Source organism: Lagopus leucura, unplaced genomic scaffold (assembly GCF_019238085.1).
Source record: "Lagopus leucura isolate 7727_CA_CO unplaced genomic scaffold, USGS_WTPT01 Super-Scaffold_806, whole genome shotgun sequence".
Lineage (NCBI taxonomy): Eukaryota > Metazoa > Chordata > Aves > Galliformes > Phasianidae > Lagopus > Lagopus leucura.
In genome coordinates, this window is record NW_024962260.1 from 6,724,738 (window position 1) to 6,750,255 (window position 25,518).

Consider the following 25,518-nt stretch of genomic DNA (forward strand, 5'->3'; position numbering starts at 1 on the left):
AAGCAAAAGACAAAATAAAGAAAATGAGAACTGCTCAATCCAATAAACTTGAAAGGGAAAGAGAGATTTCAATGCATTTTTTTCAAGCTAGAATGAAATTTATATGGAAAGCGCAACAAGAAACATTAAGTTTCTGTCTGCAACAATTTAGATGATGCAGTGGGGGCTTTAAGGTTACAAGTGGTAATGAACCAAAAGGCGTTGCAAAACTGCCTAAGGAGCATCTGAAGTGCTGTGATAGGAGTGTTAAGAGAGGTGCTGGCTGTCTCTCCTTGGTAACTCAGGCCAATATTTACATCTGCTGTAAGCACCTAACAGACCTCACCCTTACAGCTCCTGCTGAGTTCAAGCAAACAGCAGTTGCAGGCATTCAGGTTTGGAAACCTCAGCCTGCATGTTTACAGAGCTGGTCCATCATCAGGCTTGTCTCTCGCCAGGCTTTCTGGCTGAAGGAAGAGTTCTATCACATTGAAGAGCTCTGGCTTCCACTTTAGCTGGCAGCCCAGGTGGGAGAGCACCTCAAAGCAGAAACCTCTGCTCACCTGCACTCCCTGATCACTGGACAAATGTGTGTTTCTGCCCTGCAGTCCTCGTCTGCTTGACATGCGTGCCTTAAAGGTTCTGCTTTCTCCTCAGTGAATCTGAAGGAAGCCCAGGTTGCCTGGCTCCAACACAGATACTCCCTGAGCACCAACAAGCCCAGTGTCATAACTCACACCTCGAGGTCGTCAGGCCGCGACTGAGCAGAGGTTACTTTAGGAAACTGTCACAACAAAGATGGAGTTATGAGCCACGATGATATCAAATAGAGAAGACATTTATTGTAAGAGAAGTGTTAGTGCTGCAGTGTATTTAGTTTCCCTGAAGATTAAGTTACTTGGCAACGCGATTGGATATTATGAACAAGGACTTGTTTCTCTTGGCAACAGACATCAATAAGCTGATGTAATTATTTAGAGTAATTGTTCCTGATTTTCTGTGTGGCAACAGGTCCTCTTAAATGCTGACTCAAATATGACCACAGAATTTGCATCAGGATGAGCCACTGCTCAGCTCTGAAGGCAGCTTCCATCAAACTTCATGCTTAAAAGCCAAAGCAGACAAGGAAAGCGTTAACAACATTTCTTCATTTCTACATAAAATTAATTAATTCATAATCCTCCTAATTCACATTCCACCCAGAATAAAGTGCTGTACATTATGGGCTGATTGACCTTTTCAGGTTCTGATGTTGCTTGTCATAATGAAGATGTCAGACAGAATTTTGCTGACCATTTTCCCAGTTTTGGAGATACAGGCAGATGTGGACATGTTTCTATTTGTTGTTTTTTAAAAGAAAATAATAATACCTCCAACATCAGATATAAATTGAAAAAGCATTCAGGAGTGAAGTCCGTGACACATAATTAAAAAAAAAAAACACACAATAATCTAAGGAAAAATTAATTCAATTAATTAAACAGTGTATGATCAGAGATGCTAGTTCATGCATACAGACTCCTGTGACAGTCTGGCAGGAGATATTTGCTCACTGTATAATTAGTGTATGTATGTGTGAGTGGTCCCTTATTTATCACCTGAAACTAATACTGCAAAAGCAGTTTGGTGGTGAAAGGTGAGCAAGGAATTGTTACAAGTTCCTATTTCTTCCTTGAACTCAGTGAGGATTATGCTTTTTGTATTCTTTCTGAAACATGCTGAACACAAACTTGTCTGAGCTTTTTCACTTAGATGCGAAGGCTTGTTTCTGAGCTTTTTGCCAGATGATGGGCTATTGACTCTCAGTAAAATAATGCTGTGCAGTCACTAACTTGGATGTTGCATTATGAGAATGTTTTGCAGCCAGGGAAAAGATTTCCCACCACAAGGTCGATTTGAATGTTTTGCTATATAGAATACTGAATCAAATACTTTGAAAAATTGAAATGCACGTGCACATTTGTTTGCATTATCCATTTTCTTGACTGGTCTTTCATTTCGGGAAACAATTAATTATATGTTTGTGTTTAAGCATATAAGTAGTCTCTCTCTGAACTAAATGCAATTAAATCAGATTAGTTTAATGCAATTGCTCACGTGCTTGAAGAAGCAAATGATTACTTTCTTCAGTTATGGACCATTTGAACACTTAGACTTTTTAACTTACTCCTGCTGCATATAAAATCTTGATTCCTCTCTGAGTGCATACATTTACTCTGGCTAAGAATAGAACAGTTTTGTTTTCTTTCAATTCCTGCTCTACCCCTTTGAAGCCTCGGTTGGTGCTGTGTTTACTTGGGAATTTACTTCTCTGTTACAGTGAGAAAAGTTGTCTAACGTGACAGTGCTTCAGAAATGTGTCCGTTTGTAATAAAATGTAATATACTCCAAGAGAACTCTTCCCTGATTAAGTCTGTCACAGGTAGGATGTTTGATTATTGGAGGTACCTGTCTCCTGGATTACAGGGGTAATAATGCAATTTTCATTGACCTTAGATCTGCAGTTAGTTAAATAGGGATTGTAGTAGAGGAAGAACGCAAACACATCTCTGTTGCAGTAAAAGTAGTTTTAATCTAGAAATAAAGATATCATTCTTAACTACATCTCTGTGCTTCCACAGCTACTTCACTTTTGCACTGTACTGGCTAGAAGAGAGGGAATTCCATTAACTTTTTCTTCAATCGAGTGTCAAGTCCAGCTCTTATTATATATATATATTTCATTCCTTGGTCTGAAATGGCCCAAAGAGTGGCAAAGTTGATATAACTTCTCTATAACGTGTATAGCTCAGAAGCCAGTGAACTTGACGTTATTGCTACCATAATCATTCACAGAGAAAGCAATTACAACATAATTAGAAATACTTCTTTGCTTTTTACTCCATTTTTTGATCACTTTACTCTTTTCCTTCATCCCTCAAAACTTGATCCTCATTCAGTAAAATAGGAAACAGTCTCTTAGTTCTCTACTGAGGGAAGGGGTTATGCTTTTTCTGTTCAGTTAAATTAATGACTGAATATTGGAATGAATGGCAGTAGCAAGAAAGGGCTTCAAGAAAAGTTCAACAGGGTAAGCAAGTCAAGCTGTTGGGTCAGCTCATTCTGCATTTTCAAAGGTAGCATAAAACCACCTTGGTTGTACCTGAAAACAGGGTACATAGGTTTGCTGCAAGTCTATTCCTTCCTTTGGTTATCTGGGGGGAAATAAGCCGTACAGAAGAATTTTCCCTTTGACAGATCCAAATACACGAGGGCTGCCCACCAGCAGCTCATGATGCTGCAGACATCTGTAGAGTTAAACATGTAATTGACCGTTCCGAAGCACTTTGCGAAGCTATCTATTATGTTCCGCAGCACACTGAATGTGCTGTGGCAAATTGCTCACCCTTTTAATCAGTGATCCATGCCATGCCACAGCTCCACATCACTATTTTACATTGTTTGTAGAAATACTGCCTGTCTTTTGTCTCAGGTAACGCTCTTCCAAGTCAGAGCTGCTTTTAATGTGAGGCTTTGTTCTGCAAGGAACTGTGTATTAGTTGCACTTTTCTCTTGCAACTCAATGTCTGTTTCATGTCATTTGCAGTGCAAAGACTGCTCTTTCTAAGGATTATTTCCAGCTGTTCATTTTTGGAGAATGCACTTGTCAATCACGACACATAACCTGTAGCTCTCATGAGAGCTCTCCTAACAAAGAAGATACCATAACCTCTCTACATAACTAAATTCCACCCCTTTGCAATACCATTAGAGAATTTCTTTTTCTCTCCTCTCCCTTCAAGGATGAGAAGCAAGTCACAATCTTGTCAAACTCTTCTAAAAGTCCATGGGGATTCAAGACCCATAGCACTAGAAAATCCTTTCTATGCCTTGCTGACACATAGCAGCTGCATCCCTCAGAGACACGGAGCTCTGCTCCTCTCTGCTCTGTCAAAAGAGAAATGAGCTTTTTCTGTCTGCTGAGGGAGAGCCATCAGTTAGAAAGAACAGTCTGGCAAGTTGAATCTGCCCTCAGCAGTTCTTTCTTAACAATTTCTAACTGTAAGAAATCATGTTCATTGTACATGGCTTCAAACAGGATGAGCGATGTACCTCACGGAAACTCTTGGAAGGAGGAGAGTGACTGGCAATAAAGGAAATAATTAAAAGGGATGTTTTAAGCAATGACAATTAGTGAGCTGACATGCTACTGCCAATGATAATGTCTTCAACAAAATTAAATTTTTGGCTCATTGAATATGACAAATACAAATGAAGTTTGGGTATCTTCTTATTAGACTCAGCATTTTAGACTAAAAATACATGGGTTTAAATGCTGGCAATAAGAGTATTAATGGGAAGTGCTAATCTTCTAGTAACCGTAATGACAGTAATGGCAGTGCTTTCTTTAGTACAGATGTTGAGAATTGAAGCACTGAAGAAAGGCTCCAGGCCGTATGATGGCTCAGGCACATTTCAGGAGGAGTGATAACAGTTTGCAAGTATGTAAAACACTGCTGTAGGAAGGAGGCACTTCTTCAAGGGCACAGAAAAAGGGACAAATAGAAAGAATCCTAAACTGATGAAAAAAATCAAGTGTCTTCAAACTTCCAATAGTGGAAGGGGAGTATCAAAGCAATGGAGATGATCACCTGAAGAACTGCTGAGTTTGTCTTTGAACAGCTCCCAAAAGTGGTTGCACAAATGTCTGTCATAGCTAATCCTGATGCCAGGAGTGACAAATGACTCTGCCTTGTGGCTGAACTGGACAAGATGACACTGTGAGTCCTTTCACAGCTTATTTTTTCTTGCTTGCCTTCTTCTGAGCCAAGATCATCCTTTATGGGAGCTGGTTTTCTTCTGTCTTTTCTCCTTAAATAGGATTTACTGCTCAAGACTGAGCAGGGCCTGTTGATTATGGGCTCCAAAGGAACTCTGAACTCCATGTTCTAATTTCTTCTTTATTAGGAGGGGTGGTAAAGACACAACGTTAACAGTGATAAACAATCAGATGAGCTATGACAGCTTAGCTAAAATTCTCACTGCTCGTGTCCCTAATGTCTGAGCCCCGGAGATAGCAACAGGTTTTTCTTTATAAGATTGGGATTTCGTAAATGCCCAACACTAACTGCTTCATGTGAACGTAACACTGATATCTCTAAGTCTGCTCCAGGAGCCTACTTGAAGAACTGCTCATTTCTGAGAGAAGAGTTTTGTTGGTTTTTTTCCCCAGTGTCCCATTTACAAACAGCATGGTTTGTGGGGCACTGCTTTGCGTGCCAGGGCCTGCTGGGGACTTGCTGTGTGACCTGAGCGACAATTCACTTGCTGTCTGCTGCCTCTCAGTCTCTCTCTTTCCTTCACTCTCCTCCTCTTTCTGTCTTTTTTTCCAGTGTTCTGCTTTGTACTTTTCACGTCCCTGAAGAGACATCATGAGCCTAAGATGACTTCAGTGGGGTTTAACTATTCTTTGTACTGCTACAGATTTCAGCCCAGTGCTTGTTAGACTTAAAACAGCAGAAAATGTCAACTTCTGGAGATCTACGGTGAAAAAGTGCTTTGGAGTGCACATTCTTTTGTTTTAAAAATGCCTTAATTTCTTTTAGATTTCAATCTTTTAATACCTGATTTAAGCCATAAATGTCTCAGCAGGAGGAGGGTGGTGTATTAGTCATAGCTTGGTGCCCGGTACCAGAGTAACAGTTAAATGCTGGTCATTCATCATGAAATGGTACAACTCACTGTGAACAGCAATAACTGCAAGAGCTTGCTTGAACTGCCGCTGCTTTTATGTCCTTGGCCTAATTTATAATCCTAGAATTCTTTGTCAGCTTTATGCAGAATAATAAGACAAATATTATAGTTACACCATCGCATAAAGTAAACGCTAATTTAAACGTGCACCTTTTGCAGGTCTGAGCAGCCATGTAAATCACTGCCTGGAGTGACACAGCTCTTAGCTAAGGGTGATTTACATATTTTCCCGACATTGCATTCACAAAATAAAGAAAATAAATGAAAAATATGGGTAATTGCAACAAAGAAAATGCCCTGTTTTAGAACGAGAAGTCCTTTCAAGCTTTTAGACACCGTCTTCATTTACGTAATGAAGTGCCAGTACCCATAGGTGTGTTACAGGCGTTTTGGAAAGGTTAGTAGGAAAGTGCGTAGGTTGTTCTGGTTTTTCCATTTGCAGGTAGGCCTTTAGAGAAGGTGGGAATCAAACCCGTAAGTAAAACATTTTTATGTCAACAAGCTGGAAAATATTTTGGAGGAATTTTTATGACCTCTTGCTGGGCTTTTTGTAAGTAATACAGCGTCAGCTATGACATTAACTTTGATAAACACAATAAAAACCATATGTTGCCTCATTTCTTTAAAACCAGCTTAATAAGAAAATGAGTTCCTCACATTACAGCACTGCACAGCTAAATGCTTTTCTGCAGTTTGTGTTATCCTGTGAAGCAACAGTCACCAGCAAGCAGTTTTAGAAACCAGGCAGCAAGGCAGTGTGATTGCAGTTGTAATCTGGCAATTCTTTTTTCCCCCCTTACGTACATTTGAGACAGGCGATCAAGCAAGTATATGGCTATTTATTTGGCAGTGCTGCAGTTAAGGCTCGCATGAACCATTACAGAAAATTACTTTTCTTTCTCAGTTTATACGCCTGACCTTGATAGCTTTGCTGTTCGCTGGTACCGTTACCATGGAAATAGAAGAATGATCTTTCTGTTGATATCAGTGCATAATTAAGGGTCACTGAGACTGCTTAGGTCAAGAGATCATTTTCAGAGTTCAGATCTTCAGGGGGATGAATGTTGTTATTCCACAGAAGGTTTGTGTATTGGTTGATGTGACTGTTATTCTGTCATCCTAAATTAAGCCTCATTGACTCCAAACTAAGAGCCAGAAATATTTGCTCAATCCACACATTTCCAATAAACTCTGTGTCCATGAAGCTGCTTTTTCTGGGCATTCCCAGGTACAAAAACTACCAAGCCGTGGGGCTTGTTGCCACTTGTCAGCTGAAACGTGGTAACTGGCTGTGTAATTGCTTCTCATCATTTTGAATACAGTGTAAAGCACTATCTGTTAAAAGCCTCCAGTGACAGAAATTTGAGTCTCTTCAGGGTGTAGCTGGTTCAGAATTTTTTTCCTATTGGATTCTCCTGAAAAGCTTGACATTTCTACAAGGGCAGTTTAAGAAATGACAAACTGTCTTCCTCTAGTGGATGTGGGCAACAGTTTCTTTCTCTCCCTGCTGAAGCAAACTTGTCTTTTGAAAGCCTCAGACCCTTATTAGGAAGTTTTCAGCAGACCATGCTTGCTAACTCAATGATCCTTCTTGTTCCTTGCCTCTAGAATGACCACATTTTCCTTGAAGAATGACATCCAAATCCAAATATGATGCTGCAGCTCAGGGCTTGCCAGTACTCTGTGGAGGGTACTGTGCAGGGAACTGTATGTTTTTACTGTGTGTTGTTCCTGGTTTGATAGTGAGGGACACAACGAAAAAAAATCTGCAGTGGGATTGCATCACTGTCTGCAGTGTTACAGATCTTTTTCTTAAAAAGAACCGTTCTATAAACTCCTCATTTCAGTAACAATATCATCAATTAAATCAAGCTGGTTCCATGCTAACATCTAATCCTTTAGACAACTCTTGAACTCTTTAGGAAAAAAGGGCTCCATTTGCATTATCCCCATGGGAGAGCAAGCCAAAATAGACACCATGCTGCCCTACTGTTCCCATTTCTTTTTCCTTTATTTTGCACAGATACCTTCAAAAGATCTGTCTGCCTATATTTTCTTGCTCTCTGAGCAGATCTACATTTTTGACACCCCCTTTCTTTTTCTCTGCATGTGCCTTCAGAACAAGCTGTGCCCTTTCACATCAGAATTCAAGTTATATGAATTCTACCATCAAATCTCCATTATATGAGGGAAGGCGAACATTACGAGGTTCTTTTCATAACTTCTGTAGTTTGACAATCCCTCTTTATTAACTCTTGGTCCGTCATCTTGTTTTATCATTGAGAAAACAAATATTTGCACCGCATGACATAAGAAACATAAAAAAGATTCAGAGGGCTGTAAATAGCACAGTAAGACTAATTTCAGTATATTGTTTCAAGATGACTTGTGGAGATTTAGCCAATTAAAAATAGTGAGCACCAGGCCAATGCAATTCCTCCTGCTGAGCAGATCCCTAGGGATAGGCTATACAGAAAGCTGTCCTGAGATGGAAGAAGTCCTGCGCTGGGAGCTTTGAAAATGGCTAAGACAATGGAGGCTATAGTGGAAGAAATAATTAGGTGCAAATGTTGGAGGAAAGAAGTGGATGACACATAGCCCAGTCCATCTGGCACCCACAGGCAGGATCAAGCCCTCTGGGACATTTCCATTGCCTTGTCCTTGGAAGAGACAGGTAATGAGTTTTCTGGGAATAAGCTGTTGTAACAAATTCCTTCTCCTGGGCTGAGTCCAAAGTCGAGCTAGGCACCAGGTCCACATTAGAAGGGGAGAGTTTGAAGGAACATCTGTTTCCACATATGCAGAGCCTCAGCAGCAGCCAAGGTTAAGATTATCCTATTAATATGTTGCTCCTACAAATAACTTGATGGTTATATTTTGTCAATTCAATTTGAAAAGATTTGATATCTTCTGCTCATCTGTTCTACCAACAGAAATAATTTCATGACCTTTTTCAGCCCAGGACTAGCTTGTTGCTAGCAGTATGTGGATATAAACAAATCCTCCTGCATAATTTTTCCTTTCCGGCTATGAGAAAAAATGCTGCTCTTCTCTTGAGTGCTTGGTCTGTACAGAGAAACTCTGAAAGTAAAAGGTGTGTTCCACTTCTGGAGACATACCTACCTTTACTGATGGCACGACCCAACACATTACAACATTACAAATTGCTTTCTTTTTAAAACAACAAATTAATCCATCCAGACTCCCCTGTCACTGTGTTTTCGTGATGCTATTAAGGAACTCCTAAAGTGAAATCGTGTAAGATTTTCTTGGTTTTTTTTGTATCCATTTGCTTCCTTTGAAATAATTCCAGACTCAGCTTTTAAGGAAGAATCAAACACTGCAAGAACTATGGAAATGAACAGTTTGTGTTTGAGACATTAACAAATCTATACTTTGGTAAGGGTCACGGCTTGCTCTTTTCTTTTTCCTGTTAGATTGCTTTCATCTTCTGCTGAGAGGTTTCTGAGAATTTGATTATTTTGTCTTCTGGCCATGATCATCAATACCATATACTGGGAAATTTTTCTCCTGTCACAAAGGATTGGAATCCCCGAAAAAGCTTTTTTCAGCAGACATATTTTTATTATTTAAAAAAGAAATATCATAATTAATGTATAGCTGCAATAAATAACCCCTTACTCTACTTAGTTTTGGGAAGGAAAAGAAAAAAAGACCATTGATGGCCAATATAAATAATTGTATGCAGCAGGATTGTATAGTTGCTAGTATGTGATGGTACTCTGCACATGAACTAACCAGAAATTGTTATGCTGCTTGCTGTATTAGAGGTTATTATGGGATAAAGGAGAAAATATGTCCTCAGTTACACTGAGGCTCTTCCTGAGGTTCAAGGGATGCTTCAGTACAAACAGCAGGAAGGGCAGGACACATGGACACAAATACAGAGTTCTGATTAAAGCAGCTAGACTGTTAACTAGTAAAGCTCCCAGTCACCTTTAAAAGACAACACCGACTTCAGCAGGAACAGAGGAGCTTTTGGTTCTCTCCTGGGAACGAATGCATGTACTGCTGGGTATCCTGCGGCGCAAAGCCTCACAGTGCAGGTAGCATTTTCATCTCCTCTTCCAAAACAAATTATAAATACTCCTCAGCTGGATGTGGAACACTCCCCTGCTTTGAGATTAACTTGTTATCATTTTCTTTGATGACTCAATGGCAAAATTCAGTGGAAATTAGCTTTAACATTGGATTTGGGGACCAAGATACAGGGAATGCTGTCTCAGCAGCGGTGCAATGAGGGCATTACTGTCAAAAACATTGGAGAATGTGTATTCTAGGTAAACTGGAAAAATCCCTCTGCAAACACAGTTCTCCTGGGCAAATCTTCACCCCTGAAAATCCAGCTTGCAAGGATATTATATTTTAATTCCCTGTATTATTTTAATGGCTTGAATTGAAGAGAAGGACATGTTTAAGTTAAGTGCTTGTTACTTTCTTTGGCAAGTGTTATTTTTCTTCTGTAATTTTAGAATCAGGGCGTGATCCTAGGATTTGATCTGTGAGAGGCCTTAGCAAGGCATGGATTCCTAAATCCCTAGTTTAGTGCTGAAGCCAAAAGTCAATGCTGCCATCCCCTGGGACTGCCTTCTCAGCACTGAAGTTCCTGAAGCACCTCCACTTCTGGCCATGCCTGTAGCTTTGTTAGGCTTCACGAGGCTTTGAAGGGAGAATTGAATTTCAGTTCCTGCTCCACTGAATATTTAATATAAGCTAGGAAATATTAATAAAGCAAAGACTAGGTAGGACTTCTCTCTCGAGTGGGTGCCTCACAACTAATCTCTCTGACCCAGTGAATATTTAATTATTCAGTATAAGTAGAGCAGGTTCAATAGGAGAGAATGAGCAGCGAGCAGGGAGTCAAAATGATCTGGGGAACAAAGTGAGCTGCTGTGCCACAGTCAGAAGAGTGATCTGATCCTAGACCCAGTATATTCTGAGCCAATGCTGTATCCACTAACCTAGCCAGGGAATGGGGCGCATCCTGCAGAACACAAGAGCTTAACTCTTGATCTGTTTGAAGGAGAGGGCTCAGGTACCAAAGGACAAAGACAACAACTCCTAACAAACTAGTACCTCTATTAAGAAGAGCAAAATGAGTGTCTGAGAAGACTGCAGAACAGAGCATAGGAGAGAACCAGGGCTCCATCCACAAAAGCTGCTGCTGAGCGAGCAGTGGGAACAAGACTGCCTTAAATCTTGTAATCCAGGGTCATAGGCAGATGACTCAAAAGGAGGAACTTTTCTAATTTACCAGATGTATAGGATGCTGAGGTAGTTTTACCTTTTGGGAAGACTTATAAGAAGCCCCACTGCTTTGGTGGCAGCTGCCTTCTTGCGAGGGTCAGTGGTGAGATGTCTGTGTGTTGTACATTGAGTGTACCAGGAAAGGAGGAGCTCCCTCCCGTTCTCACTCACAGTTGCTGTTACAGCTTAGATCTTTTCTACAACGCTTTTCACTTGCCGTGTCCTTTTGGCTAGCTGTAGCAAATGGGAAACTGAGGCTGAATTCAACCTTTTCCAGCATTAGTCTGAAATGTTAGTTATAGGCTAGAGGAGTCATTTATTTTTTATATAAAGGATACTGCTGACAGTGGCTAGCAAAGAGTTTAAGAACAAGAGGGAAATTACAGTTAAAAGGCCTATTTGTCAGGGTAACAATTTTGATGAATTGTTGTGAACGTTTTTTTCTTTTATGACAGTGCTTCCTCCACTATTATATAATGTTGTTTATGGATCTGAATTTAATTCTTACTTCAGCAGGCATCGTCACTGAAAAGTGGATATCAGAGTCTTAAAAGGATTAGTTCTTCATATACAGCCAATAAAATTGATTTGTGAATTAGGGGTCCCCTTCACAGAAGCAATAAAATTTTCCTTCTGCAAGCAGTGAAATTTCTTTCTTGTAGCTGTCAGTGCAGTCATTCTGCATCGGTATAAGATATCAACAGTGTGCTCAGGGCAATAGCAGGAAAGGGCAGAGATTAAATAAGGGGAAGGGAGCAATCTCAATTGAGCAGAGCTGTTCCAAACCAATTGCAAACACAATAAAACTATGAGGTCCACCTCTGCTCTTGGAAAAACATTGGCAGAAACTTTACTAATAGTGCCATGACTTTATGTGATGTAGGTGAATAAAATACGTCTCAGAGGTGCTGAAACCTGCACCAGCACTTCCATGCAGCTACAATAATTATCCAACTCAGCAGACTTCCTTTTCATCTAAGAACTGATTAGTGCACAGGTCAGGACTGCAGATGGGATGGTACTGTGCTGTGCCAGTTTGGAGATGCTTCCGTTTTGCAATATACAGCCATGGAAATTGTAAGGAAATCAAATGACACCAGAATAGCTCTTGCTGAGTCCAGCTGCAGACGCTGTTAGTACAGCATCAGAGTGAGAAACCACCCTAGCAGTCGCATGAACTGACAGACAGGATATCTCAAGGGCTATTCCATATACACCGAATATGAAAATTTAATCAGACCTCAGTTTCTTTTGTGTTTCACAGAAGTTTTCTGTATTATGAAGCAATAACAGGCGCACACATAAAAACACTCTAAAGGAAATAACATTAGGATAAAATAAATCTTTTGTGCTAGTTTTGCTTTGTTCTTAATTGATTAGTCCCAGTGCTGAGTATACACAGATGCAGAGACACAACAAACTCATAGAACATTATACCATTGGAGTGCAGAAGAGTAACAATATCCAAACTTTAAAAAGTAGGTGCGAAAAACAAACTGCTGCATTGCTCTTAATTTCAAAAGCCAAGGCATGAGAAGGGCATGCAGGAGAGGTTTAGAGAAAAGGCCATTGTGCTTTCCAACGCATTTAGGGCACAAGGACAAAGAAAGATTTCAGCAAGGTTTATGGAGCCCTGTTTGAACCAGGGCGCAGTATCTGCAGAGCAACACCTGCCTCTGCCCCACTGCCTTGGTTCTTCACATCACCAACTTCACAGATGGCAGAAAACTCAAATGATGAATGACGGGAGTAAAATTTGTTCTGAATGTTGCACAGTTGAAGCCATGCTGTATTCCTTCTCCAAACACAACATGTATTAGATTGTGCTCTGTATCTTAGCGTACTGAAGCTAATCTATCTAAAATATTCATGTAGCAGAGAAAAATGGGAATAAAAGGAAAAAAAGTACGTGCAGTATGATGGAATGAATGTTCCTACTCGAACATTAGCTTTTGCATTTCTTAGGCTTTTTTTGGAGATTTTTAACCTTGCTGCCTTAGTGGTATTCTGACACAGCATTTTACAGTTAATATTTTATTTTTTTGAAGTTCAAAGACAAAATGAAATAAGGATGGGGAGGGGAGGGGTAGGTGGAAGAAAATGAAAGACTGGGAAGAACAGAGCTGACTCCTTTGCTTGGTGAGTAAAGCTCACAAATACCTTGAACTAACAACGCGTGCACAGAAATTCAGAGCAGGTAAACAGTTAAGAGAATAAAAACAGGCTTAGAGAGATCTTGATGTGCAGGCAGAAGTAACTGTTAGATGGCCTAAAATGAATCTCACCCTCTGCTGCATTTCTAAGTGAATAGTCATGAAACATGCAATATATCTGCATTTTGTTTTCACTTTAGCTGTGTATTTCTGCTGAACTCTGTGCTTAAAAGTGAGTGGAGTTTAATCAATATTTGTGGGTTTTTGTGTTGTTTTTTTTTTTTTGTTGTTGTTGTTTAAATATTCAAGGCATTTGTGATGTTAAAAATTCTTGAAAATCCAAACAGTAGGATTGGTTTTAAGAACACTGACATTGAGAACCTAACTCTTTTGTATCCCAGACCACAATGAATGAAGCCGGTAATGCTAAAACTGAAAAAGAGATAATGAAAACTTCTTTCTAGTAATAAAGCAGCTAGGGAAAATCATATTCTAAATTGCAAGTTTTATAAAAATGGAGAGTGTGAGAATGAAAGAGGGAAAAAAGGTGATTTGTAATGAAGAGCGTTTTACAAATGTAGCTGTGCTGGGCATACTGATCACCTGCTGGGTTACAGGGGACTTCTACACCATCACAGAGCCTGAAGGAAGCTCCCCCATCCTCTGCGTGCTCATGCATTCTCCCCCTTCTGTCTGCTATGAGTTCTGGGAAGATGCATTTTCCTGAGGACTCGAGGGCTGTGTAGGATTACACAGATCTTTCTGCACAGCATTTATGGCAAAAGTTGGTCTGCTGGCAGCTCCTTGGTTGGGCATGTGCCTTCTGTTGCAGCTGAGGTGATGAATTTAAATCTTAACAGAGAAAAAGAAAGCATCCTTGATTCATGAAAACAAGCTTCTATCACTTAGTTGCTTTAAGATGGTATCTTTTAAAATGCATATTGTAATTAAATAAGAGAATTCAGGCTTTATTGTATTTTTTCATTGTTCTGGCTAAACAGACTCTGCAGAATTAAATTAAATTGTGCAGAAACAGTCATGGCCAAGGACATTGAGATACTTATCAATACAGGGAAAAAATAGATTTCTGATTCTTCCCTGTCCCAGATTTCCCTATAAAACTGAAGCCTATGCAGTATTTCAGCACAGATTTTAATAAAGGATATAATGAAGTGTGTGCTCAGGTCACTGAAATGAACAAGATGTCTCGGATCTAAGCATTTAATTAAAAGATTTCTTCATTGAATTGAAACAATCTCATTTGTCTTATGTTTGTTACAAGTGATTGCTTGTTATGCAGTTCTGTGCACTTTTATCCCAAACCCCTACTTTAGCTTGTACGAGGAGCTAAATGGCACACATACAACATTAATCTCTGTGAAACAACTTTCTATTCTGTGTAGGTTTCCTGATAAATAAAAATCTGCCAATTTCTGAGTCTTTTAGATTCTCCATTCCTGTACTCCCTTTACTGCTCCTTCACCTTTATCTCTAATTGTACCATAGACTAAATTCACAGAATACTTTAAACACACATTTAAGTGTAAGAATGTGCTTAGATCCTATGGGCTACAACAGGAGCTAAGTACCTGCTCACACGCACTGTGGTAAACAGAGATTAGATCTATCTGCCTTGCAAGCAGGGACTGTTTCCTTCCCTGTGCTTTCTGTTTTGTGCCACCAACACTGTACTCAGTTGCTGCAGAGGAAGAGTTTGTCCTTTGATAGCTGTCACTGAAAATGTGATGCCTGGGTGTACAAAGGTTCTTTGCACATCTGTTCATCCTTGACAGGCAGAATAGCACCACGCTGTCTACTTAGTAGTGTTTTGACAGCAAACATGTTTTGCCCTGTGGGATCCATAAGGAACTTTGAGAGCTTGCAGAGTGGACAGACATCACAAATGCTTTTGGGCTGCTCAGTGCTGCGAATGAGGTGTATGGCATTCACTGGGAAAAAGGGAGAGATAACTTAATAACAACTCTGTTGTGAGTCACTTGGCCCTGCTCTATCTCATACCTGCCTTTACTGGCTCAATTGATGCAAACAGTAACTAAGGTGTTTACTGTCTTAATCTAAAAGCAGATGGAAACTGAGAACAGAACGACTGTTGCATTAAAGTGGATGGACCACCAACCACAGACTCCTACTATAAAAGACAAGCAAAGTGATTCTTCTCTGAATACACACTCCCTTCTTTTTGCATACAAAAGATGAGGGACTTTCTGCACCAGCAGCTGCACCTGAACTACTGAACAATCCTGAACCATTTAACAATTCACAGCAGAACTGTCTTCTGTGAATGTATTGGATGTATTGGACTTCTGTAAGGTCCTCTAGCAAGGACTCCATAGCATAACCCTATTGTCTTCTCCTTTTTCTGTGAATACACTAGGAACATTCTATCGGGATATCACTGCAGTACTCCTGCAGTCAATATCATAGGGTGTAATGCTTTAGTGCAATTCATTAGCACCAAGGTGATGCTCTGAAGGCTTCATAAGGAGAAGACACTTGTGTAGGATAAGCACTAATTTAGTGAACTAGATTTCATTAGTTGAGCCTGACCTTCTTGGAAGTTGGTGAGTAGAATTCTGTTTTAGAGAGAAATATTTGCAATGTTTATGTGAAAGCAGAAAACAAATGCAAGAACCAAATTATATAGAATTTGATCCTCAGAATTCAGCTGCTGCAGAAAGCTTTCTGTGATCATACAGTTCTCTGGAATACTACAGTTTCTTCAGCATCTTTTAATCTTCCACCATAATGAACATCCCAGGCACAGCTCATTAAGGCGAAACTAAAAATCCCTCTCATTTTCTCAATGTTATTATATTTTCAGCTGTCACACCATCTTTTACTGAAAATCTGCCAAATACTCCGAGCTAAGCAGAGTGAACATGTATCAGGAGACACCTCCAAGAAACACAAGTTATTTCAGAATTTGGCATATATTTCTCTGAATCAACTCTGACAAAGCAGAGAGGAAGCAGAATAATACTGCGGTGTTAAAGGATTTGCATTTGGCAGAGGTAGATAGTGTTTCATTCCATTTGTGGTGATTAAAAATCCCAAGTCACTTTCCAGAAGAGCAATACCAAGTTGTCTTGCTAGTAAGCAAATGTACTTTGGATATGCTACATAATGGTTTTATTCTTTTCCACGTGATACTGCCCTTGTTCTCAGTTTTGGCCCTCTGCATTTGACCCTTACACTTACTGTTCCTCACTGAAGCGATGATACATTACTGAAAACTGAAGGTACAACTACAGTAGTTACAGGAGAATCTTTCCATCCCTTCCCTGGCACCCTCAGTCACTGACTCTCTCAATCTGTATTTATCCCATGTGATATCAAGTTTCTGTTATCCCCATTCTTATAGATGAGCAGTGAGTAACTAAGAGACCAGCCCACTGAAGGAATGTTATGGCAAAGACAGTTACGGACACACTGCCTTCTACCAAGAAATAACTGATAAATTCCCTGGTGTGTGGCCTGAAATTTTACCTATCTCATCATGTTTTCCTTCACTGTTTTCTCTTTCAGACTTACAGCTAAAGCTGTTGCAGTTCTCTTACCAATCCTGGGAAGCTCATGGATCTTTGGGATTCTGGCGATCAATGCCCACACCCTAATATTTCAGTATATGTTTGCTGTTTTCAATTCACTACAAGTAAGTACCTGCTTGGAAACGTTGTGGCTACTGAACTGCTGTTGAGAAGCAAGAAATGGATCATTAGTAATGTTTTCACATGCTTTCATTTATTGGATTTTTCTCTATTCCTTCCTGTGTCTTTTAAGTGTTGCTGTGCTGACCACACAGTGCTGGCAATTGTTTAATCTCTGTATGAAGAGAACTTTCATCTCATTCCTTAGCGCTTCCAGTAGCAATAGCTAAATAAATTAGAGAGTGAGCTACAGAAACAGATAACTCCTCCAGCACTAGGTATCACGTGCAGGACTCTTAAAGGCCAAGGCAAGATTCTTCTTGTAAATTTATTAGAACAAAATTTCTGCGTCAGTTTGAGGCTTCGTTACCACGAATTGAAAACAAACAGAAGTTGCTGGGAACAGTGCAGCATAAGGAGAAAAAGGAATCTGTTCTGCATGCTGCAGAAAGCAGCACGTGACTTCTTAAGACACTGATCTGGAAAAAGAGTTCTGCTTGGGAAAGAATGCAAGCGTTGCCTAGCTTTAAACACAGCTTCCAGTAGAGGTATAAATCTATAGGTGAGTTCTTTCCCAAATAATGATTACAAAGGAAAAGAAAATGTTAACTTTTATAAATCCTTTGCTAACTCAGGAACAAATACTGCACTGCTATGGTCACAGAAAGATGGCAACACAGTGCTCTTGAAAGACTGATTAGAAAGAATAAATTTTCATCAAAAAGAAAACAAACTCTATAAAAGAACATTGGGGAAATTCTCTGAAGTATTTCCCTCAGCCTCTGCATTTTCAGGCACAGTCAAATTGTTCTCATGTAGCTCACCACAAGAATGCTGGCTTATTTTCTACTAGATGTTTTCCTGCAGAACCCCAAAGTTTAGGAGGCAGCGTTTGACATGAACAGATCTAGGCAAGCTGCATAGGAACCTAATGTTGCATTTTTCTCCAGCTTAACGTTGGACAAAATTTATCCCAGTTTTCAGTGTTTATGGTTACACAGTGCTGTGAGAAATACTTACAGTATGTCGTTCTTCACAGCCATTCTTTACCCTTGACCCTTTTCTCTGTTTTCAGGGGTTTTTCATGTTCCTGTTTCATTGTCTTCTGAATTCAGAGGTACGTTACAAAATGGCGTTAGCAAATTTGGTATGACTGCTGTTACTGATTTGCAGCATTTTGACCCATGTTTGGCATTTATTTTACTTAACACAGAAAGGTTTCCAAGGGATAGGTGAAGGCATCTTAAGACTAAAGAAATGACACATTCCTGGGGGCTGCAGGGGCTGAGCAGGGCACAGGCTGTGCTCTGAGGGACGGGTTCACATTGGTGGCAGCAGGACTCACTCTGGCAATCCCTGCTTGGGGGCCTCTGGCTTTGTTACATCTGCAGTTCCAGAAGGGAAAATAAGCATTAATCTCAGCAAAACATACTTTAGGAGACTGCTCATGCAGTTCTTAATGGGAAACTAAACAGTGTAGAACATATTCCAGGTATTTTTCTTGGCTAGGAGCTGAGGTTTTCACAATGGACCAAGAGGCATCTTTTCACACAAAGGCTGTCTCGAAGCAGCTGGGACAAAGCCAAGGCAGGGCTGATGTCGCAGAGACATCCCTGCTTGGCCCACAGCTCACTTCATCCTCTCTTCCACTGGCAGACAAAGAAAATCCTCAGCAATATGCATTACTGATAATGAAAATTTCTTACAAAAAGCATTTCTCACATGCCCACGGTGGGCACCTCCTAGGGAATACTTCCACAGCTTTGATTCTTCCACAGTTACTCCATCTGGACGTTATGGAATAGCTCTGCCCTGTAGCTTGTTTACTTCCCATGCATCAAAAGCGCTCCAGCTCTTCCAAGGAGATGTTTCAGTAAGCATTTATAGCTTATTAATATTGACCAACATGTTCAGTCTTAGAGCACTGACGTGATTTTTTCTACAGTCAGTTCATAGAGCCAAGACTGACTGTGAAATTCTTTATCTTTATTGGAATCAACTAAAGTTAAGCAGGCAGGCTAAAGGTAAGGAGATAAAATACTTCTCTATCCTATTTTGCCCCACACTTAAAAGCCTTCTTCCTTCTGTCAAGCATCACTTCTTATATCAAATATAATGTTTGAATCATGGGCATGAGAAATGAAATTCAGTAACGTTTCAGGGTTTGAATACTCAAAAAATTATTCACGTACAGGTAGTGTGAACAAGCACTTTTGGAGAGCAGGTCCTATTGGCTCTGCTGTATGCTATGCATCTCTAAAATACTTCAGCTGAACTGTGAGAATGCTTTCCTTCTTACCACAGAAGTAAAACTCAGACACTGTAAAGCAAAACCTGCAGATATTTCCATGTAGCTGGGTAAAAGACAAAGCTCTTCCCTGTGCTCAAGGACAAGAAATGCACAGGCAGCACAGAGAAGGGCAGGCAGGCTTATATCTTCAAGGTGTCTGGGTACCATTAGGGCTGCAAGATCACCGGGGAGAGCCTGCCCAAAGGTGCTCCTTCATACAAGGACTGCAAATACAAAGCATTTTTTCTTTCAAAGAAGATGAATAGTAATAGCTTGGACATCTAGGAGGCTGGGATAACCCAGATAGCATGAAAATGCTGCCAGAGAAATGAGACATAATGAGGTTATAAAATGTTTTGTATTTAATCTGTGAGTACTTGAAAAATAAATAACTAAAGTATAAACAAAAATGTAGGAGCAGACTGCTGTTTTTAGTACATAATGTAGTTGTTAGTGACATTAATGTGAGGGAAGGTTAATGGGGATGTATTTGTAGGCAGCACTTGAGAAAATACACACAACTTTTTCTATAACAAGTCTTCTGTCTTGTACCACTTTTTCCTCCCAAAGGTCAGAGCTGCTTTTAAGCACAAAACCAAGGTGTGGTCCCTCACCAGTAGCTCAACTCGCAACATCAATGTAAAACCCTTCAATTCCGACATTGTGAGTATTTGTCCTTTTTGTTCTATTGTACGTGCAAGGGTTCTACATCACATTCTGGTGAAAGAACAGGGCACAAAAGGGTGTGTGGATACCAAACTTAACGCACAGTGAAGAGAGGTGGAATCAGCAAGTATTATGTTGCAGCTACAGTACGTATTTTGAAAGCAAAGGACACAATTCTACTTCCTGGTAAACCATCAGGTGAACGTAAGCAGGCATTACCAACTAGAGCATGGTTCAATGAGACCATCTGCATTACTTGTAATGAACTCCACATTATGTAGTCGAGCAGCATTTTGGCAATGTATCTGTCTTATGACTATGCCTTTTTGATAGGGCACTTTTAAGTCTGAGAAACAAACTCTTAAATAAATCAATGCATGCGTATGCTTTTCCAGCTTTGCTTAGATTGCCTTGAGGCTAAATATATTTGTTTTTATAAAGAGCCAGATTTCTGAAATGATAGGTATTATTAAGTGATCACTGCCAATCACCTTAGATTCTGGCAATAACTTAAAAACCCTTTATGGAATATGCTTTCAAGATTCTGTGACAACGCTGCAATGTAAACAGATCCTTTCAAGCTTTTATTTCATCAGACAAGAGTGCTGTAGCAAAATAAATAAATCTACTTTCAATGCTGTTTTGTCTAGATGAGCGGGAACAGGCCGGGCACAACCCCCACAAAGCTGAACACCTGGGACAAAAGCACCAATTCAGCCAACCGCATTGATTTATCAGCAGTCTGACAGCAGTGCCAGCTTCTCAGTGAAAATCAAGCCATACATTCAGGACCTCTGACACAACGTCCACCAGTATTTTCTCACTGTCAATACCAGTAGAAAACTGCTTGTTTAGTCACTGACTATTAGATTGGAAATTGCCGTATTGTTTTCTTGACTAAATAGCCCTATTCTGTTTGTCTACCACATTCTACCACTTGCCCATTAGCGTTATTGGTGAAAGTAAATAGCACAAATATACACTGGATGGTTTTGTCAGCATCGATGAAAACACTAGGCGTGCAAGAAGGGTTTACTGCCATCTGAATCTTTCCAGATCCCAGAACAGAGGAAAGTCAGCATACCTTGGGAAAGATGGATTTTTAAGCTCTAAAATGAAATGTTTCCCATTGTGACATTGTAATGGGGCTCTTCTGGTCTTGCTGTGCACACTTTGTTTACACTTATCACCATACAGAATCCAGTTATTGAAGCGAAGCTTATTCAAAATACAGTGTGGTGGTTCATTTAAATGCTACAAAGACACCGAGATTTGAGGGAGAAGCAAATCCAGGCTACTCTGCTCCCAGATGTGGGTGTGGAATTAGCAAAGTTGAGCAGCACCTATGTCCCTACACACATAAACAGCACATGCAACGTGTAACACTTCTATACACGAACCTATTAGTATTTTAGCTATTGCTGTTTACAACGTATCTATAGAAGGCAGAAAAGGCTACGGTTGTCCTATAGCAGTCCACACCGCCTGTCGCTGATTCGCGTCTGCTGACACACTGCAATACAAAGTATCTGTATTGCTTTGTCTGAAGCTTTGGATGCAATCAACACCTGTCCATCAAATGCGTTTTGCAAATGCATTAATTGTACCTTTTGGAAATCAAAGCCTGGCGCTGTGACTTATGCTTCTCCTTTTACTTGTCAGATTGGGACACTGAACTGCAACCACAAAATTGTTACACAATGGTATACTGTGAAGACAGCAAATAAGTCTGTATATTGTTACCTACAGGCAACTTTTAAACAGATCTCCACTGAGTGTTCTCTGGTCTTAAACTCTGCTCAACACCTAATAACTTCTGCTTTAGCACTGCTATGAAGTGTCTTAAAGGGGAAAAAATAATGCAATTTTTCCTTTAGACTAGTGTTCTGTATGTCCACCAAAGTGACCTTTGGAGTACATGGGCTGCAATGGGCTGCAATTCCGTGCCAATGATGCATCCTTCCAGCTGGGGTACAGTTATAAGCTATATATATGGCTATAAGCCCCAGAGGTGGTCAGAGTCCCTAAACACATGTAATACTGGTCTAGGATTTACTCAGCAGCCAGAATCTGAAAAGTAGTTTTCAGTGATGATGCGACTCCAACACAGAGTGGCTGTGCCAGGTCTCCTTGTCCCGATGTCTCTGTAAGACAACGGGCTTCCAAACCACTGCAAAAGGAGGACATCTGGTCCCAGTGAATCCAGCAAGATATCTGCCCGTGATTTCAAAGAGAAAAGATACCCGCACTGTGATTTGCAGGGCAGAAATTGTTTATTGCTCAGTAAAGTTGTGGAAAAAAAAAATAAACCAATTGAACTTTAGGAACAGGAAGCATTCATCAGTTAGGACTGAATTTAGTGAAAAGTTTAATCCAAAAGCAGTGAAGTTGAAATTTTAGAAAGTATTGGCACATTTCATTTGTTATTGATCCAAAACAAGTTTTCTCCATGCTTCCTGCCTGCACTAAGAGAAAATGAACTATTTCAGTTCTCTTCAAGCATTTCCATCCCCTCTGCTTCCTCTGCATCCTTACCAAGGCTTGGTATGGTCACCAAACTGAAAGCCCACAGTCACCCATGTCTGTCTGTGCCTACAAGTTTAAAGTCTACAGAAATTGTCTTGGTTTCTGCAGACCTGTGCTGAATTTCAGAGCAGAATGTGACACACTGCATATCCACACATGTGCATAAAATTATAGGCTTCTAATCTTGTGTTGCCAGTTGGTAAATAAACCCAAGTTGTTGACAGCTAAAGAGGGTCAGTAAAAGCTAAATGTCTAAATGGCTTTCAGCATTTGTGTATAGCTTTTTCTTAGTTTTTTTACAAGTTGGACTGTCTTTCAGCTGTACAAACATACTGACTCTTCTTGGTCTGAGAATGTTATGTTCTTCTGTTCATTTGTTTGGTTTGACCCAAAAGATACAGTAGGAGGAACCCTCAGAATGTATGGAGAAGACTGTAACTGTACTGTGATAGCAGAGTTCAAAGTGTCTATTTTGTGTGCAGACAACCTATTTAAGCATATTTTTTGATACTGGAGCATGCGTGTTGTTTTTTTGTCTGTTTGTTTTAACACTGTGATCATGGGTATCGATTTAAACCCTCCTTCATAACTCCATTCATTGTAGTGTAACATAAGAAGGACATATCAAAGCTTTTTTTTTTTTTTTTTTTTTTTTTTTTTAAATCTTATTTTTGAGGACTTATTCTTTCTACGCAGTTTTCATTGAATGCATTTCCTCCTGTGCTGGCTGTATAATGGCCACCCATGTGGCTGCCCAAGATCCAACTGAAAACAACACATGAGATACAAATGGCAACACCAAATGACAGTGATACAAGGAGCTAAATCTGGGTTTCACCCAGGTATTGACCAGATTTTAGATCTGTTTATCAAAAAGAACACGCGGGTGTTCTCGGTTTTGTACCACAAAATGTGCTACAGATGTGTCAGATATTAAGGGAGCATTACTATCCCACATCTACTGAGATCCACTGAGGATAACCTGTGTCCCGTGCTTTAATGTTTGAACATGACTTGTGATGAAGCAGCATATCTTGTCTATGTCACATGAGGTTAGGAGTTACAACATGGTATTTATGTTCGTTTGGGGCTGGGGTTTCTTACGTGTTTGATAGACTGATGAAAAAAACCACAAAAAACTGTTTTTCCATAGCCATCTAAATCTGTTCTTTTTGTTTGATTCAATGTATTTGTTGTTAGTGAATGCAGCAAATGTACTGAATGCGAAATGTACATATGAATCTTTAAACAATCTCTTTCTGTCCTCAGTCTTTGAAGCCTGGAAATCTCGCAGTTTATTTATGGGCATGTATAGTGTGGCTTTTGCAATATTTTTTTTCAGGACAGCATCATTTTGTCAATGGTATGAAATCTTAATTGAATGAGATGTGAGTTTTAAAATATGTAATGTAGTAGGAATGACTTTGCCAGTAAGTAGGAAAACAATTTAGTTTTGTTGTGTTGTTTTTTTTTCTCAGATAAATAAGAAATCTTAATTTCCTAAAATAATTTTGTATTTGTTCAAATTTATTCTTTTGACATGGATTATAAACAACAGTATAAAAATCCCTACGAGTGCTAATGTTACGCTCAAACAAGCAGATCTCAACTCATCTCAAAGTCCTACGATGTGAATCACATGTTCTACCATGGCACAGCTATCGTGCAGGTGGTATTTCTGCATTACAGTTGATACCTATGTGATACACCAAGCTCAGGTGTACTCTCCCCTTTAAGGAAGATTTCTGAAGCCTCTGATGCTTATTATTTCTTCTTTTGTCTTTGTTCTGCTCATACCCCACCGCATGACCTTCAGCAAGTGGCTTTTCCTGACTGTGTGTTTATTCCATCAGGGAGATGAAAATAATTATTGTGTCCTCTTCGTTAAGTGCTTTGTAACTCACAGTTGACAAGCAGAGCACTTATTACGCCGGTCACATCAAAAGTAACACCTCCTATGTATTCCCATGGAAATGACAATATATTCTAAGAACACAATAACACTACTTGACTATCAGCAAATTCTCAGCTACTATTTTTAATACAGTCACCACCACTGGCTGTGCATTTTCACCAGCGATGCACAAGAGTTTGCACGCTGTGTTCCTGAGTATCTGTGCCGGTGGAGGTGATCCACTGCTCCTCAGTATTTCACCACCAACCACCTCACTGTGCTCACATCCACTGTTTGGTACCCATAAACGTTCAGCAAGCATCAGTGAATGTTAATGGCTGCAGTTCTTTCACGTGGAGGAATTCAATTCCACACCTTTGCTCCATACACACTCCCGTTCAGTCAGAGTGCTCCTCTGCTGCCATCTACACAGCAGCAGCATGTAATGGAATATCAGTGGGAGGGCTCTGCTGCCATCCCACCAGCATTCACCTCAGATGTTGTGGGCCAGCATAACAAAATAGAGGGCACTACTTTCAGAGCAACCCTGCTCTCAAGGTTAAAGCCAGTTCTATTGTAATAAATAGGCTGCCAGCTGCCTCCTCTGTGCTGCACAGCTGTGTAGATGTGGTGGGGTGTTGATGGAAAGTTAGATGGGAGGGGAATTTTGTGGTGTTGAATAACAAGATCAACTGTATCCAGAAAAACTATAGATTGGAATGCAGATGGGAAATGTGTTTCATCACCTTTCAATACCCCTTACAAAGAAACCTCACTTCCTTTGTAAACATCCAAGACATGTAGCAAGAAATACAGAAAGGAACATTCTCTGTGAAATAGAGATATACATTTTTTTCTTTTTACATTTATCACTTGTGTCAGAATAGTAAATTAGATAATTTTAGCACTGGTTTACATAATGTTTGCCTTTAAAAGTATTTTCATTATATCTATGTTATGCCTGGATGACTCAGTGCAGTCTGCGCCATGGTTAGTTACTGCTATAATTGCCCTTGTTCACACAATTTTCTTTCTCAATGATCCCATATGTTCCTGGAATTCAGAGACCATATTTCATCTTGTCAAGGATGATTACAACACTAAATGTAACACTGACACCAGTGTATTCACCTGGTGCTGACACATGACAGAAACTGACTCATAAGGGTGGCTTTTAGGCGCTGTTCAGTGCATCTTTAGGAAACAGTCCTTGACCAGCTGCTGATTTGCTGAGGACAATTGCCTTAGAGCAGTTTCAGGCTGGCTAGCTTACTTATGACACAGGCAACAAAGCTTTCTCTTTCCACTTTGTTTCCAGTGGTTAAAGCAGGTTGTGTTGGC

General features: G+C 40.0%; 1 protein-coding gene across 1 annotated transcript in view; it reads left to right on the top strand.

Annotated features, from left to right (window-relative positions):
• Positions 1 to 20,986, top strand: part of ADGRD1 (adhesion G protein-coupled receptor D1) — a 121,483-nt gene extending 100,497 nt beyond the window's left edge. Inside the window, exons 22-25 of the mRNA XM_042866032.1 lie at positions 16,680 to 16,806; positions 17,877 to 17,918; positions 19,662 to 19,754; positions 20,408 to 20,986. Of these exons, the coding sequence (XP_042721966.1) occupies positions 16,680 to 16,806; positions 17,877 to 17,918; positions 19,662 to 19,754; positions 20,408 to 20,503 (358 nt within the window). The 3' untranslated portion in view covers positions 20,504 to 20,986. The remainder of the gene's footprint in view (positions 1 to 16,679; positions 16,807 to 17,876; positions 17,919 to 19,661; positions 19,755 to 20,407) is intronic.
• Positions 20,987 to 25,518: the final 4,532 nt, after the last annotated feature.